This window comes from Myxocyprinus asiaticus, chromosome 12 (genome assembly GCF_019703515.2).
Source record: "Myxocyprinus asiaticus isolate MX2 ecotype Aquarium Trade chromosome 12, UBuf_Myxa_2, whole genome shotgun sequence".
Lineage (NCBI taxonomy): Eukaryota > Metazoa > Chordata > Actinopteri > Cypriniformes > Catostomidae > Myxocyprinus > Myxocyprinus asiaticus.
In genome coordinates this window covers 47,988,316-48,007,386 of record NC_059355.1, presented here as the reverse complement: position 1 = coordinate 48,007,386, position 19,071 = coordinate 47,988,316, and the positions used below count along the sequence as shown (strand labels likewise).

General features: G+C 34.5%; 2 protein-coding genes across 3 annotated transcripts in view; both read left to right on the top strand.

The window, feature by feature from the left end:
• Positions 1-19,071, top strand: part of LOC127448955 (nuclear factor of activated T-cells, cytoplasmic 2-like) — a 357,327-nt gene that overhangs the window by 277,406 nt on the left and 60,850 nt on the right. The gene's annotated exons all lie outside the window — the stretch shown is intronic.
• On the top strand, positions 3,092-16,444 carry tnnt2b (troponin T type 2b (cardiac)). The gene is made up of 12 exons (XM_051711641.1): positions 3,092-3,120; positions 3,310-3,320; positions 5,758-5,811; positions 7,376-7,394; positions 7,488-7,548; positions 8,157-8,273; positions 8,783-8,860; positions 8,962-9,069; positions 9,152-9,264; positions 9,425-9,515; positions 9,837-9,877; positions 16,171-16,444. The coding sequence occupies exons 1-12, from the start codon at positions 3,092-3,094 to the stop codon at positions 16,208-16,210; spliced, it is 762 nt and encodes a 253-aa protein (XP_051567601.1). The 3' UTR covers positions 16,211-16,444.

Here is a 19,071-nt window from a genome sequence, read left to right as displayed (position 1 = left end):
AGGAAGGAGATATCATATTATTCATTATGGTTTTACAGTAGTAACAATAACTGTAGTAACTGTGGAATTTTGGTGGAAACCATGGTTACCATGATACTTTTGTTAACATTCTACAGAGAAAAGTAATGAGAATTCACACACAATGATATTTTATATTAATTAAAGACACTCCAAATAATACAATGATGTATAAATGCTTCACAATTTAACAAGGACAGTAATGCATTACAGTAATAAGGATTGAACGTTTTGCATTGCAGTAATGAAAATTAAAGAGGGAATGTGTTTAATTGTCATGCTTGTAATGTCACAATGCAACTAATCTTCATGGTCCTAAAAATAAGCTTCATTTTACGGTCACATCTACATCTTATGACTCACCTCAAAGGTATGAAAGGGATCCCTATATTACCTCAGTACTGACCGAAACAAAATAAAGGGTTAAACGACTCTGCTTCTTGAATATCTTCAGGATTAACAGCGTGAATAGCGTTTCCATCATGGTAACATTCTGCATTCATGATGCTGAGTCTAAATAGAAGAAATTCCTTACAGATTTAAGAGTAGATCGGTTAAAGAGCCTTTCTGCTCCAATTAACATGTGAGGTCCTATATTCTCTTCATCAGGGTGAGATAGCCATAATAGTGATTTTTTAAGTTTTGAATTATTACATTTTTCTTTTGCCTACACAAAAATATTTAAGCCTATTTTTTGAGATTGAAACATTTCAATTTTATAACAAAATTGCATCAAATTGAGTTGTGTGATTTTTAAACAAATTATTTATTATAACTTAAAATTATTAAATTATTAAAACTTAAAATATTTAGTTCTTTTTTATTTTTATTTGGGTAAAGATTACTCAGTTCAATTCAATGGAATTTTGTCATGAAACTGAAACAAGTAAATCAGTATTTATTTGAGTGTATCATTTATATACTTATATAATTGTATTATATAACTTTTATATATTTTGTTATATTGTTTATACATTTAAATGTAATCTAATTACAGTATATTGTTTATATTATTCATGTTTTTATTCAAAAGAGTTTTGATAACTAGCCCTTACCATAGCAAACATAGTTTCCAGTAAAATACCAATTACTGTAACAGATGTTTAAATTGTGTTGAGTTAATTTGATGTTTTAAGTTGAGTGTAATTATGTATAACAGATGTTTAAATTGTGTTGTGTTAATTTGATGTTTTAAGTTGTGTAATTATGTATAACAGATGTTTAAATTGTGTTGTGTTAATCTGATGTTATTGTAAATTGGTATATGTCTCATCACTGTCACGACTGCTATGTTGATCGGAACTGCACCCAAGAATTTCACACACCATTGCACTTGTGTATATGGCTGTGTGACAATAAAGTGATTTGATTTGATTTGATTTGATTTGATTTGAACCACTGCAAAACCTTAATAAATGAATATGGCATACCCTTAAATCCTTGCATTTTGTACTTCATTATTTTATGGTATTTATTTATGGCAGTGGTGGCTAATACCAAGTTGCACAGTATGTTTATTTTATTGTTTGATATTTTAAAAATTACAAATTATAAAATATGGTTTTGAAAGGGGTATCTATCCTGATAGCAATGTCCTATAATATACAGTTAAGTAATCTATTTAATAATGAATAACAATATAACAAATATAATACATTTATTCTATAGAGTAGCCTACTTTCATAGTAACTTGAAGGTTTTTGCAAAGAACTGAAAAGCCAAAATGTAATCAGAATGGTCTGGCATCGTACAGTGTCATGTCAAACAATTGCTTGATGGGATTTTACAGCTACTTGAACTGTCCTACAACACTAATAAAAGATTTGGCGAGGTGATAAAGAGCCCAGATTCCCCAGCAGTGAGTGAAGACAGCAGGTCACACAAGTCGCATTAGTTACTCACTGAATGAAGGTGTGGAGACTGTTATTGCGTTAAGCTTTCTCACCTCCGGGGTTAACATCCAGTGAACCCTGCAAATAAAGCATAGGAAATGAGCAACCGGTCAAATTATAGTGGCTTTCCGGCCAACTGGAAAACATTTGGACATTTGCAAGCCCTACCTAGACAGAATTTAGGTCAAAGGTTTTTGCAACAGAAAAACTGAACCGTATAAAAGGCAAGCTGCTGTCTCAACTTAGTGTGGCCTATATATATATATATATATACACATTTTAAATCAATGTTTTATTTTGTGTGATACATATAAACCTCTTTGAGGCAAAACTGCCAAAGTTAGGCTTAAGCATACAGTATGATAACACAGTTGACCAGTTGGCTTTGGGGATCCATAAATAGATGCAGTGCATACCCACAGAGAATGTTTATCCAACTAATGCTCTTTTCACCCCACAGAACTTTACATATAGTCATGTGACAAGGGGACAATTTATATTTCATTGGGGTTAGGCATTAGGGGCACATAGCCTTGGGTAGCAAACTCTTGAGTATAACCTGACGTGCCTAAAGACAGGTAAGACGAGCATCTTCATGTCTTCTATAGGTGAGACTGGGGCTGGTTGTCACATTGGAAAGTTGTCACAAGGGCTGTATTTCAGTAAGGTTTTGAGACCAATGTCCAATTAAAGAAATGCTTGTTTTCTGTAGCAGTGTTTTTTTTTTATGTTGGTTTTGAACACTTAGTTCAAAACTGTCTTAGATTAGATTTATTTTTATTTTATTTTTTCTGCTCTAAATTAAAATTCTAATCACCATAGTTTTTTTCAAAATATGTTTTAAACTTTATAATTGTTGTACTGTTTAAATTTAGCTGATAAGCCAACAATCTGTTTACTGACAGATTCCATTTTGACAACTCACCCCATCTGAGTAATACATTTAAACATGCATTTATCATTGTGAAACCATTCGCTTCTTTTGATGTGTTCAATGAACTGAATTGTTTTATTCTTGTGCAATAACAGTAGAAATGTTCAGTAGCATTTTTGTAGTCAACACTTGTGAGAAAAAAATGTGACAGCAAGCCCTGGTCTCCGCAATATATTGTCTTTAACAAATTTTTCCCTTTTTAATTTTGTAAAACCATAAATTTAGATTTTTAACAGGCCTTCTGAACATGTCAGAGAAAAAGGAAGCTGAATATGAGTAAGTGTCTTTGTGTTTATAGTGTGGATTTTGATAAATAAACACTATATTACATTAGATAGTGAGAGAGAGACTCAATTACCAATAAATACATGACATTCTAATTGTAGATCACTGCTGTAAGTTTTATAGAGATTTCAATAGTTATCTGCTCCCATATCAAATTTAAACTCTTTGTTTGCTTTTTAGAGAGCAGGAAGGTAAGTTTTCATCTGTTTCCTTGATTTCACCTTGTTAAAAAAGACATTATTCTGTAAATAAAAATGCTGCTTTAACCTTACACATGAAAACATCAATCATTATTTAAACCAAATACTCCACAACATTCATGTGCATGACATTTTTTTACATTTGAAAGTAGCCAGTATCTTTAAGCCTTCTTTTTTCCATCAACATCAAGATTTTAGATTTAAAACGTGTGCTAAAATGTGCTATAATTGGTCATGGGTCATTTTCTTAACCATTTTAGTCTTGTTTTTACTTTCAGTACTTCATTTTAAATGGTCCTACAGTATGACAAAAGAATACAAATACAAATATTCCTTTTTATCTCTCAATGAATGAGGTCATTATATTTCCTGGAATCCTGGAAACTTGTGTCCATAAACTTCATTTACACTTTTGTGGGACAAATCACATACATGCTTTGAACCCAGTTTAGTTTAACAATGAGTTATCAAATATAAATTGTCCTTGCATGACAGTTTAAATATAGGAGGGTAAAATTATACCATTTGCATACTTCTGATTATTCATAATGACTAAAAAGTGACTAAAAAGAGTGCATGGAATAAACACTCATAACATCAACTTATTTATGCCATCTAGTGTGTACAATGAATCTATATGAGTCTATGCTTGCTTTTCTTTAAAGAATGTTCTGAGTTCAACACATGTTAATAATGTTGATTGCCACAAATCATAATTCTGATTCGCCCCTCGTTTATTAAAAATTGTGGTTACAGTGAAGCTCTTACAATGGAAGTGAATGGGGCCAGTCCATAAATGCTCAAATATAAACTGTTTAGCCACTGAATGTAAACATTACACATGTTAAGATTATTTCAGTGTGATAAAATCGTTTACTAACCTTTTCTGTGTAAAGTTATATCCAATACTGGAATTACATGGTTCCGTTGCCATGACAACGAAGTTGTAAAATAGGATATAACTTCACACAGAAAAGGTAAGCGATTTGATCACACTAAACTCATGTTAACATGCATAATGTTAACGTCTTGTGGCTATAGTTTTGAAACAGTGAGAATTTTAATGTTTATTGACCAGTCCCATTCACTTCCCTTGAAAGTGGCTTACTGTAACCCAGATATTTTGCTTGTTTTTAAATAAAAGGGAGGGACGAGTTCAAAGATTTTTTGTGGAAATCAACATTATGCCACAAATGCTGTATGGGCTTATCTTTTACAACTCAGAACATTCCTTTAAACCACGATGGAGTACAGCAAGTGTAGCTATAATTGTCCACATGGTTATGAACAAGCAGTGAAGTAGAGGAGATAGTTAATGTGTTGTACACGCTGTTGAGAGGGACTATTGTTTGTAGTACAATGGCACTCTATTTCTCTCCCTGTCTTGGCCGGTCTAAATGAGTCAGGTTTCCTCCCTGTAGAAGATCCGGTTTTGTGCATTAGCTCTTGGGCTTTATCCCTGAAACTGAGCTGACTAAAATGCTACCTTATTGACTAGGAGTGGAGAGAGTACTGAAACACATGGAGTCCAAAAGTCTGAAAGCAAACTGCTTTCTTCATGCGTACTCCTTTGTACAGACTTTTATTCATCAAAATGTAAAAAAAATAAAATAATAATAATAATTGTTTTGTAATGACAATTTTTGCTTTAAATTATTAAAAGAATGCAAAGTGGTCTCAGACTCAGGTTGCCTTCTACAAAGCGATGTAGTTTAAATACAAACTGTGCCTTCACCAGGAATTTGTGTTTAGCCTACTAAGACATGCATAGCCAAATAAAGGTAATTCAGGGAGACCAATGTTGCTGTTTATTTGGTTTTGGAGTTCATTTGAACGTGCCTTAATGTCCCAACCTGCCCTCTTTCCAATAAGACATGAGCATTTGAGGAAGTTGGGTGTGTGTGGTGATATTTTATTCTTTGCAAGGGCGTGCTTATATGTTGCTGGATTAGTTGAAGGGTGGAGTATCAGGACCAGCAGTTTTCCTAAACTACATTATGTAATGCAACTTAATCCACAAGTGTAATCATCTACTGTGCTAATGTGAACAGGGCATGGTTTCTTTACGCTGCCATGCAAGTGGTCATATACAGCTGACCAAAACATTATCTGGACACTTAGTGTAAGCCAGACTTATAAATGTATGAATGTCATTGCATTAGATTTTTTGGAAAGACAAAATAGCACAAGCATACTTTTTTAGCAAAACATTTCACAACTGTACACATACAAAAAAAAAAAATTTGATCAGCTTTAAGTGGTCATTTTGAAGCTTAACTTGAATGTTCAAATACTTTTTGGGCTACTGAAGGTGTTAGAACAGGCTTTTTGGTGGACGTGTGTGTGCATTTAGGATGCATGCATTGCTTATTTGCTGGCACATGCATGATTATTTTCTCACCGTGCTTTCTGCTTCTGCTTTGCCCAGAGGTGTTAGAGGAGGAGGTGGATGATCAGGTGGATGAGGAGGTGGATGAAGGTAGTGCTGCTTTTGCTGGTGCTACTGCCAATGCCACACCTAATGATGCATGAGATTTTCCCATACTGGACGAAACTCTACAAAATAAATCAGCTAATGTAGTTAGGTCAATCTCACGAAACCTGTCAAGAACAGGTCTAGGTAATATTTAACCCTAAAATATAAAGAAAAACAGAAATAGTATTTTGCAAAAGCAAATGAAGTCTAATTTAGGACTCTTGTGGCAATTTAAGCACACATTTCCCCCAATTCTCATTACCGTAATGGAAAAATATCTCTTTTTCATTACTGTAAAATAGGCTAGTGATATATTATTGCAATTGTAAAGAATTTATATACATCATGAACTTGTTGTGCTGCCTTTGTACTGATTTTATTTAAACAAAGAAATTTATGAGAATGATTTTAATCATCGTATTACAGTAATGAGAATCTATTGATAATCAACAGTGACAATAATGAGCATTAAAAACCAACTTTAAAGTAAAACACCCAGATGCATTACAGTACTTAGAACTAGTGTAGAATATGGGCATAATTGTCATGAAAATAATGTCACTATGCAAAAAAATCTGGCCCTAAAAGTAGGCTTCATGCAAAAGAAAATTTCTCAAATGTTTTTTTTATTTGTTTTTTTTTTTATGTTGGGGTGAAATATAACCTGACTTATTTTTGTGAGATTCACTGTGTTAGCTCATTCTGAGACCTTTTTTACAAAAGGAATTATGCATGTTAATATAAATAAAAGTGAAGTATTTGCAATTATAATGAACAATGTAAGATAATTATCTACATAAGTGCTTAATGATAATAATTATTACTTATAATTAAGAAATAAAAGTAACACAAATCATGTTTAATGATACAAAATAAACTCACATGAGACTAAAACTTCAAAACAAATGTATCTTTGGATAAATCCTTTTTGTCTGTGTGTGTTTTATATCTTGTAAAGTCCAACCCACAGCATGAAGGTTAAAAAAAATTAAAAAAAAATGCATCTTTTACAATAAACAACACTCAATAATTACACGTAATCATATGTACATAAAGTCAGTAATAAAAAAAGAATCAGCTATTGTCAGCTTAACTAAGTAAATCCATCATCTTTAAGTACTTTTAGTATTCAGACACTTCAGCAAAAGACCTTTTCAACATGGAATACTGTGAATACAAAGCTGACTGACCAGACTTACTAGAAAAAAATAGTTTACTAAAACAACTTTTTCTAAAATTCCTCTTTCTGATAAAATCACTTTACGGGTCTCTTGCTGTGTATCACTTTGGGCTTTTGCAAAAGTGCTGTGCATTCACATGTTACTTTGCTGTCATAGCTGACATGTCTGTCATTTCTTATTCAGATGCTGTCGAGGAGTCCAGGGAGGAAGGTAAACCTGTATTACTCATTTTAAACAGGTTTTAAAGAAACTGTCCCCTGACGACCTTTTTGACCGATATCATCAGCATTACTAATTTGGTAGTATGTAGCTTTTTTAAATACTGTGCTTTTTTAATTTGGGTTCTTTTTTAAAAAACCCTTTTCCTTCTCAATGCCTGAATGGTGCAGAAGCAAAACCAAAGCCAAAGTGAGTGTGATTTTTACCATTAAAAAGTCATTTGTAACCAAATATAAGAGCATCTGCATGACAAAAATCTAATGTTTTGTTGTCAATTATAAGACCTTTCGTGCCAGCTTTGGTGCCTCCCAAAATTCCCGATGGAGAGAAAGTGGATTTTGATGTAAGTGCATCACCATTTTATTTTATTATATTTACATTTTTTATTAATTTTACATTTTAATTTCATATTTTATTATATTTTATATTTTACCTGGTTTTCAATTTTATTTTAAATGTATTATTTAATTTATTTTATGTAGATTTATTATTTTATTTCAGATTTACTATTTTAATCTTATTTTATATATTTTATTTTACTTCATATTTTACTTTATTTCAATTTCACTTTATTTCTGCTTTATTTTCATTTATTATTTCATGTTAGATTTATTTTATTTCAGATTTTCTATGTTAAAAATAAATTGTATTTAATTTATTTTATTTTAGTAGTATGCACTTCCTCTTTACATTATTTACATGGTTTTGTTATTGTATTTGCACTACTGCTATTTTACTTTGCACCATTTACCTTGTCTGTACTAGGCTGCAAATGCTTTCGCAACACAAATATACGTTACCTGTCATGGCTATTAATCACACTGAACAGAAAGCTAAACAATGCTATATGTCCTGTACTTAAAGGTTCTTGTAGCACTAGAGTGTCATAAAACATGTTCATAAAACATATATTACTACTTTTACATAATGACTTTAAAACCGTATCCTCAGGATATTCATCGCAAACGTATGGAAAAGGACCTGACGGAGCTGCAAATGCTCATTGAAGCACACTTTGAGAACAGAAAGAAAGAAGAGGAGGAGCTAATAAACCTCACTCAACGAATTGTAAGACATTTTTCAAAACTCTTATAGAAAATGACTTCATAATTGCATCAAATTTGTTGTCATATAATACAGAAAAATTTGTTTCATTCTCTAACATTGTAACTGGTTTGTAGGTTAAGATAAGTCCAGTCAACATATTGTCGAAATTATGCTGCTGAAAATTCAAGCATAGCTCTGTAAATAACCAGTACATGTTGTGTTTTTGGATGATGGTATGCTGGCGTCCCCAACAGGATTCTTAACTAGCTTAATCTAGCAAGACTTCATTGGTCAACCAGCTTCACTAGAAATTTCATAATGGTCAATTAGCTTCATCAGAACTAAACAACGTAAATCAAAGTGGAAATTCTTGCTAGCCAATGCTGATCTTTCCAGAAGGGTCGTGGCTAGTTAACGGGTTGAGATAAGACTAGCGAACATTTCTGTTGAAATAAAATGTTGCAACAATGTTCAATATTGTCAACTGTGATCAATTTACTTGTTGTCTTGGTGTCCTTTGTTCACATCAGGAGAACCGCAGGGCAGAAAGAGCCGAGCAGCAGAGGATTCGTACTGAGCGTGAAAAAGAACGTCAAAACAAACTAGCCGTAAGTCCCTTCAAGAGCATTTAGTGGAAGTGCTAGGAAGTAGGGAAATACTACTTAGTTTCTTAAAGGTGCTCAATAATAGATTCGTTTTACTTTTCTAGGAGGAAAAGGCACGAAAAGAGGAAGAGGAGGCAAAGCGTAAGGCTGATGATGATGCAAAGAAGAAAAAAGTTCTTGCAAGCTTTCAGTATACGGGATATATGCAGAGGGTAATGACCAGGAGCTGCTCAAAGGTGAAACGTCATGGACATAGCTGCCACGAATGCTAACTTCCTTTTTTGTGATTAACAGACAGACAAAAGGGGCGGCCCAAAGAAACAAACCGAGAGAGAGAAGAAAAGAATGATTCTTAGTGAACGTCGTAAGGAGCTACACATCGAAAACCTCAGTGAGGACAAGCTCAGGTAACAAAGTTATCAAAACAACCTCAAGGCAATGCAACATACCTCTGCCAAAGTGATAAATAGTAAAGTAGCTTTAACATGAACAGTAACATGAAGCTACAGGCTGTCGCACACATTCGTGGACTAGTTAATCATGTTCATCGTACATGGTTTCATACAGAGAGACCGTAAACGAACTCTGGAAGTGGATGCGGCAACTGGAAGCAGAGAAATTTGAACTGCAGTACAAATATACATGCCAGAAATATGAGGTGAGGTTGCGTACACACAATGTACTCACCAAAAACCAAATAAATATCGTCAACAGAACAGAATGTGAGAGGAGAAAGTCGTAACATTAGGAGAGGACTTTTATATGCAGTTATGTTTATAGACATGTCATTATGGATGTCAACATGTCAACTATCAATTATGGATACATGCAGCCACACCCATGCTAGACTTCAACTTGTGATCTAGTCATTGGGCCAGTTCCCAGTAATTGAATATGATTGATATGAGAAGTAAGGGAGAAAGGTGTAAAAAGGCAATGAATCATCATTGAATCATATTTGTGACTTTCTCTCTCACAGATTACTGTACTTAGGAATCGAGTCACTGATCATCAAAAAATGTGAGTAGATGTCTTGTGGTGCTGATTTATTAATCCATATTTAAGGCTCGGTTAAATTCCCAATTCAGATTTTCTGCTCAACCCAAAACTGAAAAACTGTCATAATTTACTCACCCCATCCCTTATAAAAATCGGAAGTTCATGGCAAATTCACCAATGATCATTTTCGCATGCAAATTAGCTTTGCGGCAAACTTGTGGTAAATTGTCCATTGTTGCCAAAGGTTTGCTGCAGGTTCAACACTACTGTTTAAATTCTGGCAAACATTTGCAGTGAATCTCAAGCTCATTTGCATGAAAAAAATGAGTGGGAAATGTGCGGCAAGTTAGTGGCTAGTTTGTTAGAACTCTATGTTTTGTTTTTGTTAGTTTTTTTTTGTAAGGGATGACTTTTCCTTGGAACACAAAAGGAGACATTTTTGAAGAATTTTTATGCTGCATTTGCCATAAAGACTTAGGCCACATCCACTCTAATACATTTATGGTCAAAAACACATTGATTTCTCTTCTTTATGCCTCTCATCCACACTGGAACAGCGTTTTCCTCCACCGAAAGACTTTCAAAAGTACTCTCTAGTTCTGTATACTTTGGAAAATGTTGGCTTAAGAAAATGGAAATGTAATAAGTGTGGACGTTACCTAAAATTTCAGTTAAATAAAAAAAAATTAAAATGTAGTCTGTTTCGCACACAATGCTGATGTATGGCTTCAGAAGACTTAAAAATCTACTACTACTTTAAGGGACTTTCCAAAATCCCTAAACCAATTTTTCTACTTCTGCCATTTGGGCATAACGTGTCCCAAATTACACGCACACCCATGATTGAGGTGTGCTTTGACCTTTATAAGCTATCGGGCCTAAAATGTTTCCAAGCAGGCAAAAAAATAAAAATAAAAATGGATGAAAAAAGCCTTTAGATTTAACATTGAAAAGGAAGAGACACGGGGATGGCCTCTTTTTACTTGCGTCAGTAAGCAAAGTTTGTAACATCCTAACAACCACATAGCAAAGCCATTTCAACCACCCAGAGTACTATATCTTGGGACCAGAATATCATAGAGACCTTTTGACTAGGAGCAGTGTACTGAAGTCCTTGTTGGGACATTGAGGCACCGGTAATTGCCTCATCAGCTATCTTGTTTATTTTATGCTTCATGCTCAAGAGTTAATCAAGTGTGCAATTATGCAGAATGCAGAGTTAGAATGACATATTTACATTTGGGCCACATTCAGCTGTGATGTGAATATAGCCAAAAACCTACACAACCCCTGCAGGTCTAAAATATCCAGTTTCAAGCAACCGTTGAACATTTCACAATCTAACATGCAACCTTCAGCAGAGATACAAATATTGATGAGCAGTAGCCTTAAAATAACATACTTACCTCACTGACTTCAAATATAATGACAGGTCTCGGTAATAAGTGTAATGCTGCTAGGCTAATCTAGCACAGCGTCATGTTTCCAGAACTTTCTTTGTTGAGTAACAGTTGGTGCTTTGTTGTGGCACAGCCTTTGACTTGGCCCTCTGGGATCGAGTACATACCTAAAGCAACTTGTGAAGGAAATACATAAACCACCAAGCTGCGTGTTGCTCCTGCTGAAACAAAACTGCATAAACCTGTCCAAAGTGTTATAATGGACTCACTCTGTGCCAGACCAAGATGGTTAGGCTGGTCTGTTTTCATGGTTTTTAAGGGGTTTTCTGGGACCAGTTAGATCAGATGAACACAAGTGTCCAAAAAACCTGGTATAACCATGGATTTTCAATGATATACTTTTTATGGTACCATGGTAGTCATTTGTAATTGACAACAGCATGTGTGGACAACTGTAAGACAGTAAGTCATGTGTCAGATACTTTAATCGTACACTACACTCACAGTAAAATAAAAAATAACAAAGGTGCTGTTTCAAACAGTTTGCATCTAAATCAGCAGTCTATATCATAATAATAAATAAATAATCCACCAGTAAAACCCAATGCACCTGCACTGTTAAAGATATTTATCGTAAAAGAAAAACAGTAAAGAACCGGCAGCAGGTTGCCAGCATGTTACTGTAAAATTAGCGGTGTCTTGCTGTTGCTGAAATTAACAGCTAGATACTGTTTTAACAGCTACAGTATACAACTGTAATTTAGCAGCATATAGCTGTCAAATTACATACTATCTACTGTTGTTGAAATGAACAGCTATGTTCCCAGCATGCACTGCGGCATGAAAAAATTACGTCGATTTTTTACTATTTACTATTTATTTATTTTGACATCATTTTTGTTGTAGTCTAAGTTACTTGTATTTTAATGTTCAGCTTTTACTTTTTACGTAAAAGTATGTTTGTTAATTGTCACCATTATTGCGTTTTGTATGCCGAGAGTTGATTTCTGTGTGTGTCTTGCAACAATTTGTGTTATGTTGTAAATTCATCAAAAACATCAAACACTCAATTTGCTGATATAATTTTGCTTAAATATCCTTTACCTTTACTGTCTTTGTTTTTATGTGTAATTAATCACTATTGCCACATATAGTGCCATTTGCAAGGTATGATCAGATATTCAGGCTGACCTTAGGTTTTGTCTTCCAAGTAGCACAGTGCAACAACTTGTCTTTTACTTAAACGTAAACTGACTGGCTAGAAGGACATAATATAATAATAAAGAAGATCCAAGGTGCCAGCTCAAGAGAACACTAATCACCATAATAGTGACTTCAAACAAAACACAACTACTGATATCAAAACAACAACACTAATTGAACTAATACTTCTATTAAGTCTGAATAAAAACTTTTGTACATATTTTTTATTTTTTACAATTTTTGTAGCCCCAATGCATTGCCAAAGCATACATACTTATTCAAGCGCAAAGGATTATGGATATTTCACCATTATAACCCACAATGCAGTGATATACTGTTATTTTACTGTGTACAGGTTGTTGTTTTTGTTTTTTTGTTTTTTCATAAAAAATACACTGTTCAATCCTGGCAAGATTTTACATTTAATATGTACATTTTTTTTTTTTTTTTTTTTTTTGACTTCTCATTAGACAGACAAGTGAAGGCTGATGTGAGATGATAAAGAACAGAGGAGTTGGTCAGAAACATCATGAACACTATCTATGTGCCACAAACTAAAATTTTCATCTGGGGGGGGGGGTTAAAATATACATTTCAAAAAGTCACTATAGCTTTCACCAACATGATATCATAATTTTAAAAGTTCATTTTCCCCTAATGCCTTGCACAGAACAGCTATTTACGGTAAAACTAGTGAGACTGCTCTTGATCTCCCAGAATGCAACATTTTTAACAGCAAACTACTGTATTTAAGAATCACAGTAGATTGCTGTAGGAATTTGGCCGTAAATGTACAGCAATTTTTTACAGTGTGTGTGTTGGACACAGCGTTAGGGAAACTAATTTGAAAGTTTTGTTTGTTTGATACTTTGAAACTACAAGCTAGCTATTTAGCAGTTAGCTTTTTTAATAGTTGGCTATTTTAATAAGCTAGAACACTAAAAAGCCAGCTATTTAGAAGTTAGCCATTATAGCAGTTATCTCTTTTAATAAGATAGATAACTAGAAAATGAGCTATTTATCAGTTAGCCATTTTAGTAGTTAGCTATTTTAATAAGATAGAAAACTAGAAAGCTAGCTGTTTAGCAGTTAGCTATTTTAGTAGTTATCTATTAATAAACTAAACACCATAACTTAAAGGCTACAACTTAAACCACTTGCTGGAAAAAGTAGCTTATTAATGTAGATTGTTAAATGCTATTTTAAAAACAGCTGAGCTACTGTTACACTCGGGATCATCCCGTATTTAAAGATAAAATGATGTGTCACGTATCGAATCAATACAGGACGCGATTTGTCACGTATTTAAGCTGGTCAGATGGCGTCATGGTGAAATTGTTCCAGATCGCTAATTTAACATTGATATAAGTTGGAAAATTTGCCTATGGTGGTTAAGGGACCGTCTGAAAAGTCCACAAATGGTGCTAAAACTGTGGATTTCTTTCTATATAAATGTTCAATAAGATCAAACAATGAATGAATACAATCACTGAGTAATAAAGACAAGTACAGGTGAAGGAAGAAAATAAAATACATACAAACCAACAAAATGTATTCATAAATAAGATGAAGACAAACAATTGAAAAAAATAATAATATGTTTAACATATAAAAGATGTATTTTATTTTATTATTTATATATAAGTCATGGGTCAGTAAAGTTCTCATTTTAGCATATAAGAAAGGATATACAATTTTTATTTACATTTTAACTCAACGCATTTATTGCTAAAACTGTGGAGGATGTGGTTTAGGGCCATGACCCCCCCCCCCCCCAACCCCCCCATAAATAAGTATGTTGCATTGCTAGTTAGCCTACTCCCCAACACAAGTTAAATAGGATTATGACATGTTTCAAGCAGAAACAAGACTCCTGCCTGACTCGACTCATGCCAAATCTGTTCTGACTTGCACAGTCGTCTTAATAATCTGACTAGTGATAAACAAGATCAGCAAAGCCGTAATACCACTGATGTTTAATCAGTTTTGGCACTACAGTGGGCACAAACACAAGGTGCATAACAAAGGACTTTTGTAGACAATCGGATGTTTACCTCATTCTAGCTGTGCGTGCCTTCACGGGAGTGCACATCGTGATGAAAGAGATTTCTTGGAGTCTAACTAAGCCTTTCCCTCAAGGGAACACATTGAAAAGCTCTCAAAAGAGAATTCAAGGTTTAAGTGTCTGAAATGCCAGAGTACTTAATGGCCCTGTTATTGTCTGACTGGCACAAAGAAGGGTATTCTGGGAGTGGCATGAGAATGGAGACAGACAGCTGTTAAAGAGGAAAGTCATAGCACAGTGATGTTTTTATAGGGTCAGACAGACTAGGGGCTCCTGGGAGATCCCGCCGTAAGCACCAAAAGAATGGAGAGGGGTTTTGGAGGGCAGAGGGTGGAATGTTGACAGATTTTTTTCCAGTATGACCTAGCTACTGCCTAAAGATACGGATGACAGGTGTGAACAAATCCACCTGTTAAAAAGCAGGGCTAATCTGATGCAGATAAATTAAGAAACAAGGATTTTTTTAGCACCTAGTGTATTGTTTATATCATCATACACTCTTAAAAATATAGGATCCAGTGAGAACCAAAAGGTTAAGTTTTTCAACAGAGACTCGTTACAGCTCGTAATAATTCAAACGAGAGAGCGAAATCGTAAGATAACATACAATTTGGCTTGTACAAAAAGGTACAACTAAAATCGATTCAATACAGGCATCATATTTTAGCTAGCCTCCTATCCAATACTTTGTTTTAAGAAAGGAAACGTCGGTAAACAAATCTGGTTACTCATTCCATATTTATTTATGCAATACAAATGACTGATGGACATGTCAATAACCTGTTATACGCTTCCTTTGTCTGGTTCCAAACCCTGATGTTCTGTTTCTTCCGGGGTACGGAAGTTATTTTCTAATTAAAATCATGGTTAGGTTTATGGATTGAATAAGGGGTTACACTTTATGGTTAGGTTTAGGTTTGGGGTTAAACTTGGGGAAAAAGTCATAAAAACATTATTTGTTTGTTTGTTTGTTTGTTTTTCTCATTGGGAAAGAAAAGCTGCATGCTTTAGCTATCTTGTACTATTATAATGACTTGTTATGAGGCCGGGTTAGCTTGGTGCCATCTGAGAACCTTTTGAAGTTCCACAACAAACTTTCTTATTTTCTAGTTCTTTATAGGAGAGCAAAAGAAAAAGGATTTTCAACATTACAATTGGAGGAGAAAACACTTCCCTTTGATTGTTGACATCAAAGCCTTTTGTAGCCAAAGTATTTTAGCACAAATACATCTGTCAGTTGGTAAAAGCTTGCAAAATTAGATAGATGGCAACATGGACAGGTTGTGTGACTCACTCATCCTCAAAATCCGTAAACAAAAACTATTCAACGTAAATGAAAATAAACCCAAACTGTGCTTTAAAGAAACAATAAACCAATAAGCTGTTCTGAGACATCTGAAGAAGATGGTCTTGGCTAAGTTAATGCAAAAAAACAAAAAAAAACAAACAAAAAAATATTGAAGAACTTTTATTTTTTAAATGCATATTGCCGAAATACTGGCACATGCTCGAGGCCATTATGTTCTGATCCTTAAGTTCTAATTTGGAGTATTGGCATTGTGTGATGTACTGTACATACTGATTATTATATACAAATGTAAATATATGTGTAAATAATACATTTGTAACATTCTTTATTTCCTTAGTACCAAAGGCTCTAGGAGTAAGAGGGGCCTGAGAAAATAGAGCATCTCCATGAAGACGAAAACAACAACAACCTTAAGAGAGCAAATGAAAACAGATGTGTGATATGAACCACAACAATTTAAAACCCATGCAACACCTTATAGATGTTTTTTTTTTTCATTTGCAATAAAAATGAATGTGCTTTATATAAGTAACAACATAATTTGTGTTTTAAAAAGTCCTGAAGTAATGTGAGTTATGTAAACTAAATGGTGATCTGAACCAGACCCAAAGTTTGTAAATGACAATGGACTGCCAACATTTCTTATCTTTAGCATGATTTTTGACTAGTTAACAAGCTTTTTCAGTTTTTCCATTGAAGTTGTAATTACAGTGGCATGCAAATGTTTGGGCACCCCTGATCAAAATTTCTGCTGCTGTGAAAAGCTAAGCGAGCAAAAGATGGTCTGATTTCCAAAAGGCTTAAAGATGACACATTTCTTTAATATTTCAAGCAATTTTACTTTTTTATATTAATCTTTTACAGTTTCAAAATAACAAAAAAAGGAAAAGGGCCTGAAGCAAAAGTTTGGGCACCTGCATGGTTAGTACTTAGTAACACCCCCTGGCAAGTATCACAGCTTGTAAAAGCTTTTCGTGGCCAGCTAAGAGTCTTTAAATTCTTGTATAGGGGATTTTCGCCCATTCTTCCTTGCAAAATGCTTCTAGTTCTGTGATTCTAGGGCCGTCTTGCATGCACTGTTCTTTTGAGGTCTATCCACAGATTTTCGATGTTTAGGTCGGGGGACTGTGAGGGCAATGGCAAAACCTTCAGCTCGCACCTCTTGAGGTCATCCATTGTGGATTTTGAGGTGTTTTTAGGATCATTATCCTGTTGTAGAAGTAATCCTCTTTTCATCTTCAGCTTTTTTACAGATGGTGTGATGTTTGCTTCCAGAATTTGCTGGTATTTAATTTAATCCATTCTTCCTTCTACCAGTGAAATGTTCCCCATGCCGCTAACTGCAACACAAGCCCAAAGCATGATCAATCCACCCCCGTGCTTAACAGTTGGTGAGGTGTTCTTTTCATGAAATTCTGCACCCTTTTTTCTCCAAGCATACCTTTGCTCATTACGGCCAAAAAGTTAGATTTTAACTTCATCAGTCCACAGGACTTGTTTCCAAAATGCATCAGGCTTGTTTAGATGTTCATTTGCAAACTTCTGAGGCTGAATTTTGTGGCGAGGATGCAGGAAAGGTTTTCTTCTCATGACTCTTCCATGAAGGTCATATTTGTGCAGGTGTCGCTGCACAGTAGAACAGTGCACCACTACTCCAGAGTCTGCTAAATCTTCCTGAAGGTCTTTTGCAGTCAAACAGGGATTTTGATTTGCCTTTCTAGCAATCCTACGAGGAGTTCTCTCTGAAAGTTTTCTTGGTCTTCCAGACCTCAACTTGACCTCCACCGTTCCTGTTAACTACAATTTCTTAATTACATTACGAACTGGGGAAACGGCTACCTGAAAACGCTTTGCTATCTTCTTATAGCCTTCTCCTGCTTTGTGGGCATCAATTATTTTAATTTTCAGAGTGCTAGGCAGCTGCTTAGAGGAGCCCATGGCTGCTGATTGTTGGGACAAGATTTGAGGAGTCAGAGTATTTGTAAAGCTTTGAAATTTGCATCACCTGGCCTTTCCAAATGATGACTGTGAACAAGCCATAGCCCTAACAAGCTAATTAAGATCTGAGACCTTGGTAAAAGTTATCTGAAAGCTAAAATCTCTTGGGGTGCTCAAACTTTTGCATGGTGCTCCTTTCCTTTTTCTTTTTTCACTCTAAAATTGTGCAAAACAAAAATAATACACTTATCTTGCTTAAAATGTTGAAAAGAATGTGTCATCTTTAACTTTATGCCTTTTGGAGATCAATTCATCTTCTACTCACTTAACTATTCACAGCAACAGACATTTTGGCCAGGGGTGCCACTGTAGATGACATTTTGCTAATGCTACTACATATAAAAGGAATATTTCAGTGAGGCACTTACAATGGAAGTGAATGGGGCGAATCTGTAAATGTTAAAATACTCACTGTTTCAAAAGTATAGCCACGAGATGTAAACAATATGCAGTTTCACATGATTTTAGTGTGATAAAATCACTTACTAACCTTTTCTGTGTTATTTCCAATTTTACGTATTACCATGACAAAGTAATGCCGTAAACCCTAAAACCACCTTTAAAAAATGATTAAACAATTTTAATTCTTCTATTAAAGCTAATGTATTTTTTGAGCTGTAAAGTAAGTGCTTTTAAAAAATTATAAGCTTCACATTTCTGCCCTCCAAAAATGAGCACCATTCACTTCCTTTGTAAGTGCCTCACTAACCTCGATTTTTCATATGCAAAAGTTTTAGGCACTTGTGAATAATGTTGCATAGTGAGGATGTCTTCAAAAATAATGACATTAATAGTTTTCATTGATCACTTAATGTCATACAAAGTCCAGTAAACATAAAAAAGCTAAATCAATATTCGGTGTGACCACCTTTGCCTTTAAAACAGCACCAACTCTCCAAGGTACACCTGGTCACAGTTTTTCTTGGTTGTTGGCAGATAGGATGTTCCAAGCTTCTTGGAGAATTCACCACAGTTCTTCTATCTATTTAGGCTGTCTCAATTGCTTCCGTCTACTCATGTAACCCCAGACTGACTCGATGTTCAGTGGGGGGCTCTGTGGGGGCCATGACATCTGTTGCAGGGCTCCCTGTTCTTCTATTCTAATCTTTTCTATTTGCAAAAGTAATGTTTGGAAGTCTAACATTTATATTACTTATTGACACACTAAAGCTGAAGATATAAATAACCATATAAAGAAACATCTTAGGTGCCTAACACTTTTGCAAAGTACTATATATTT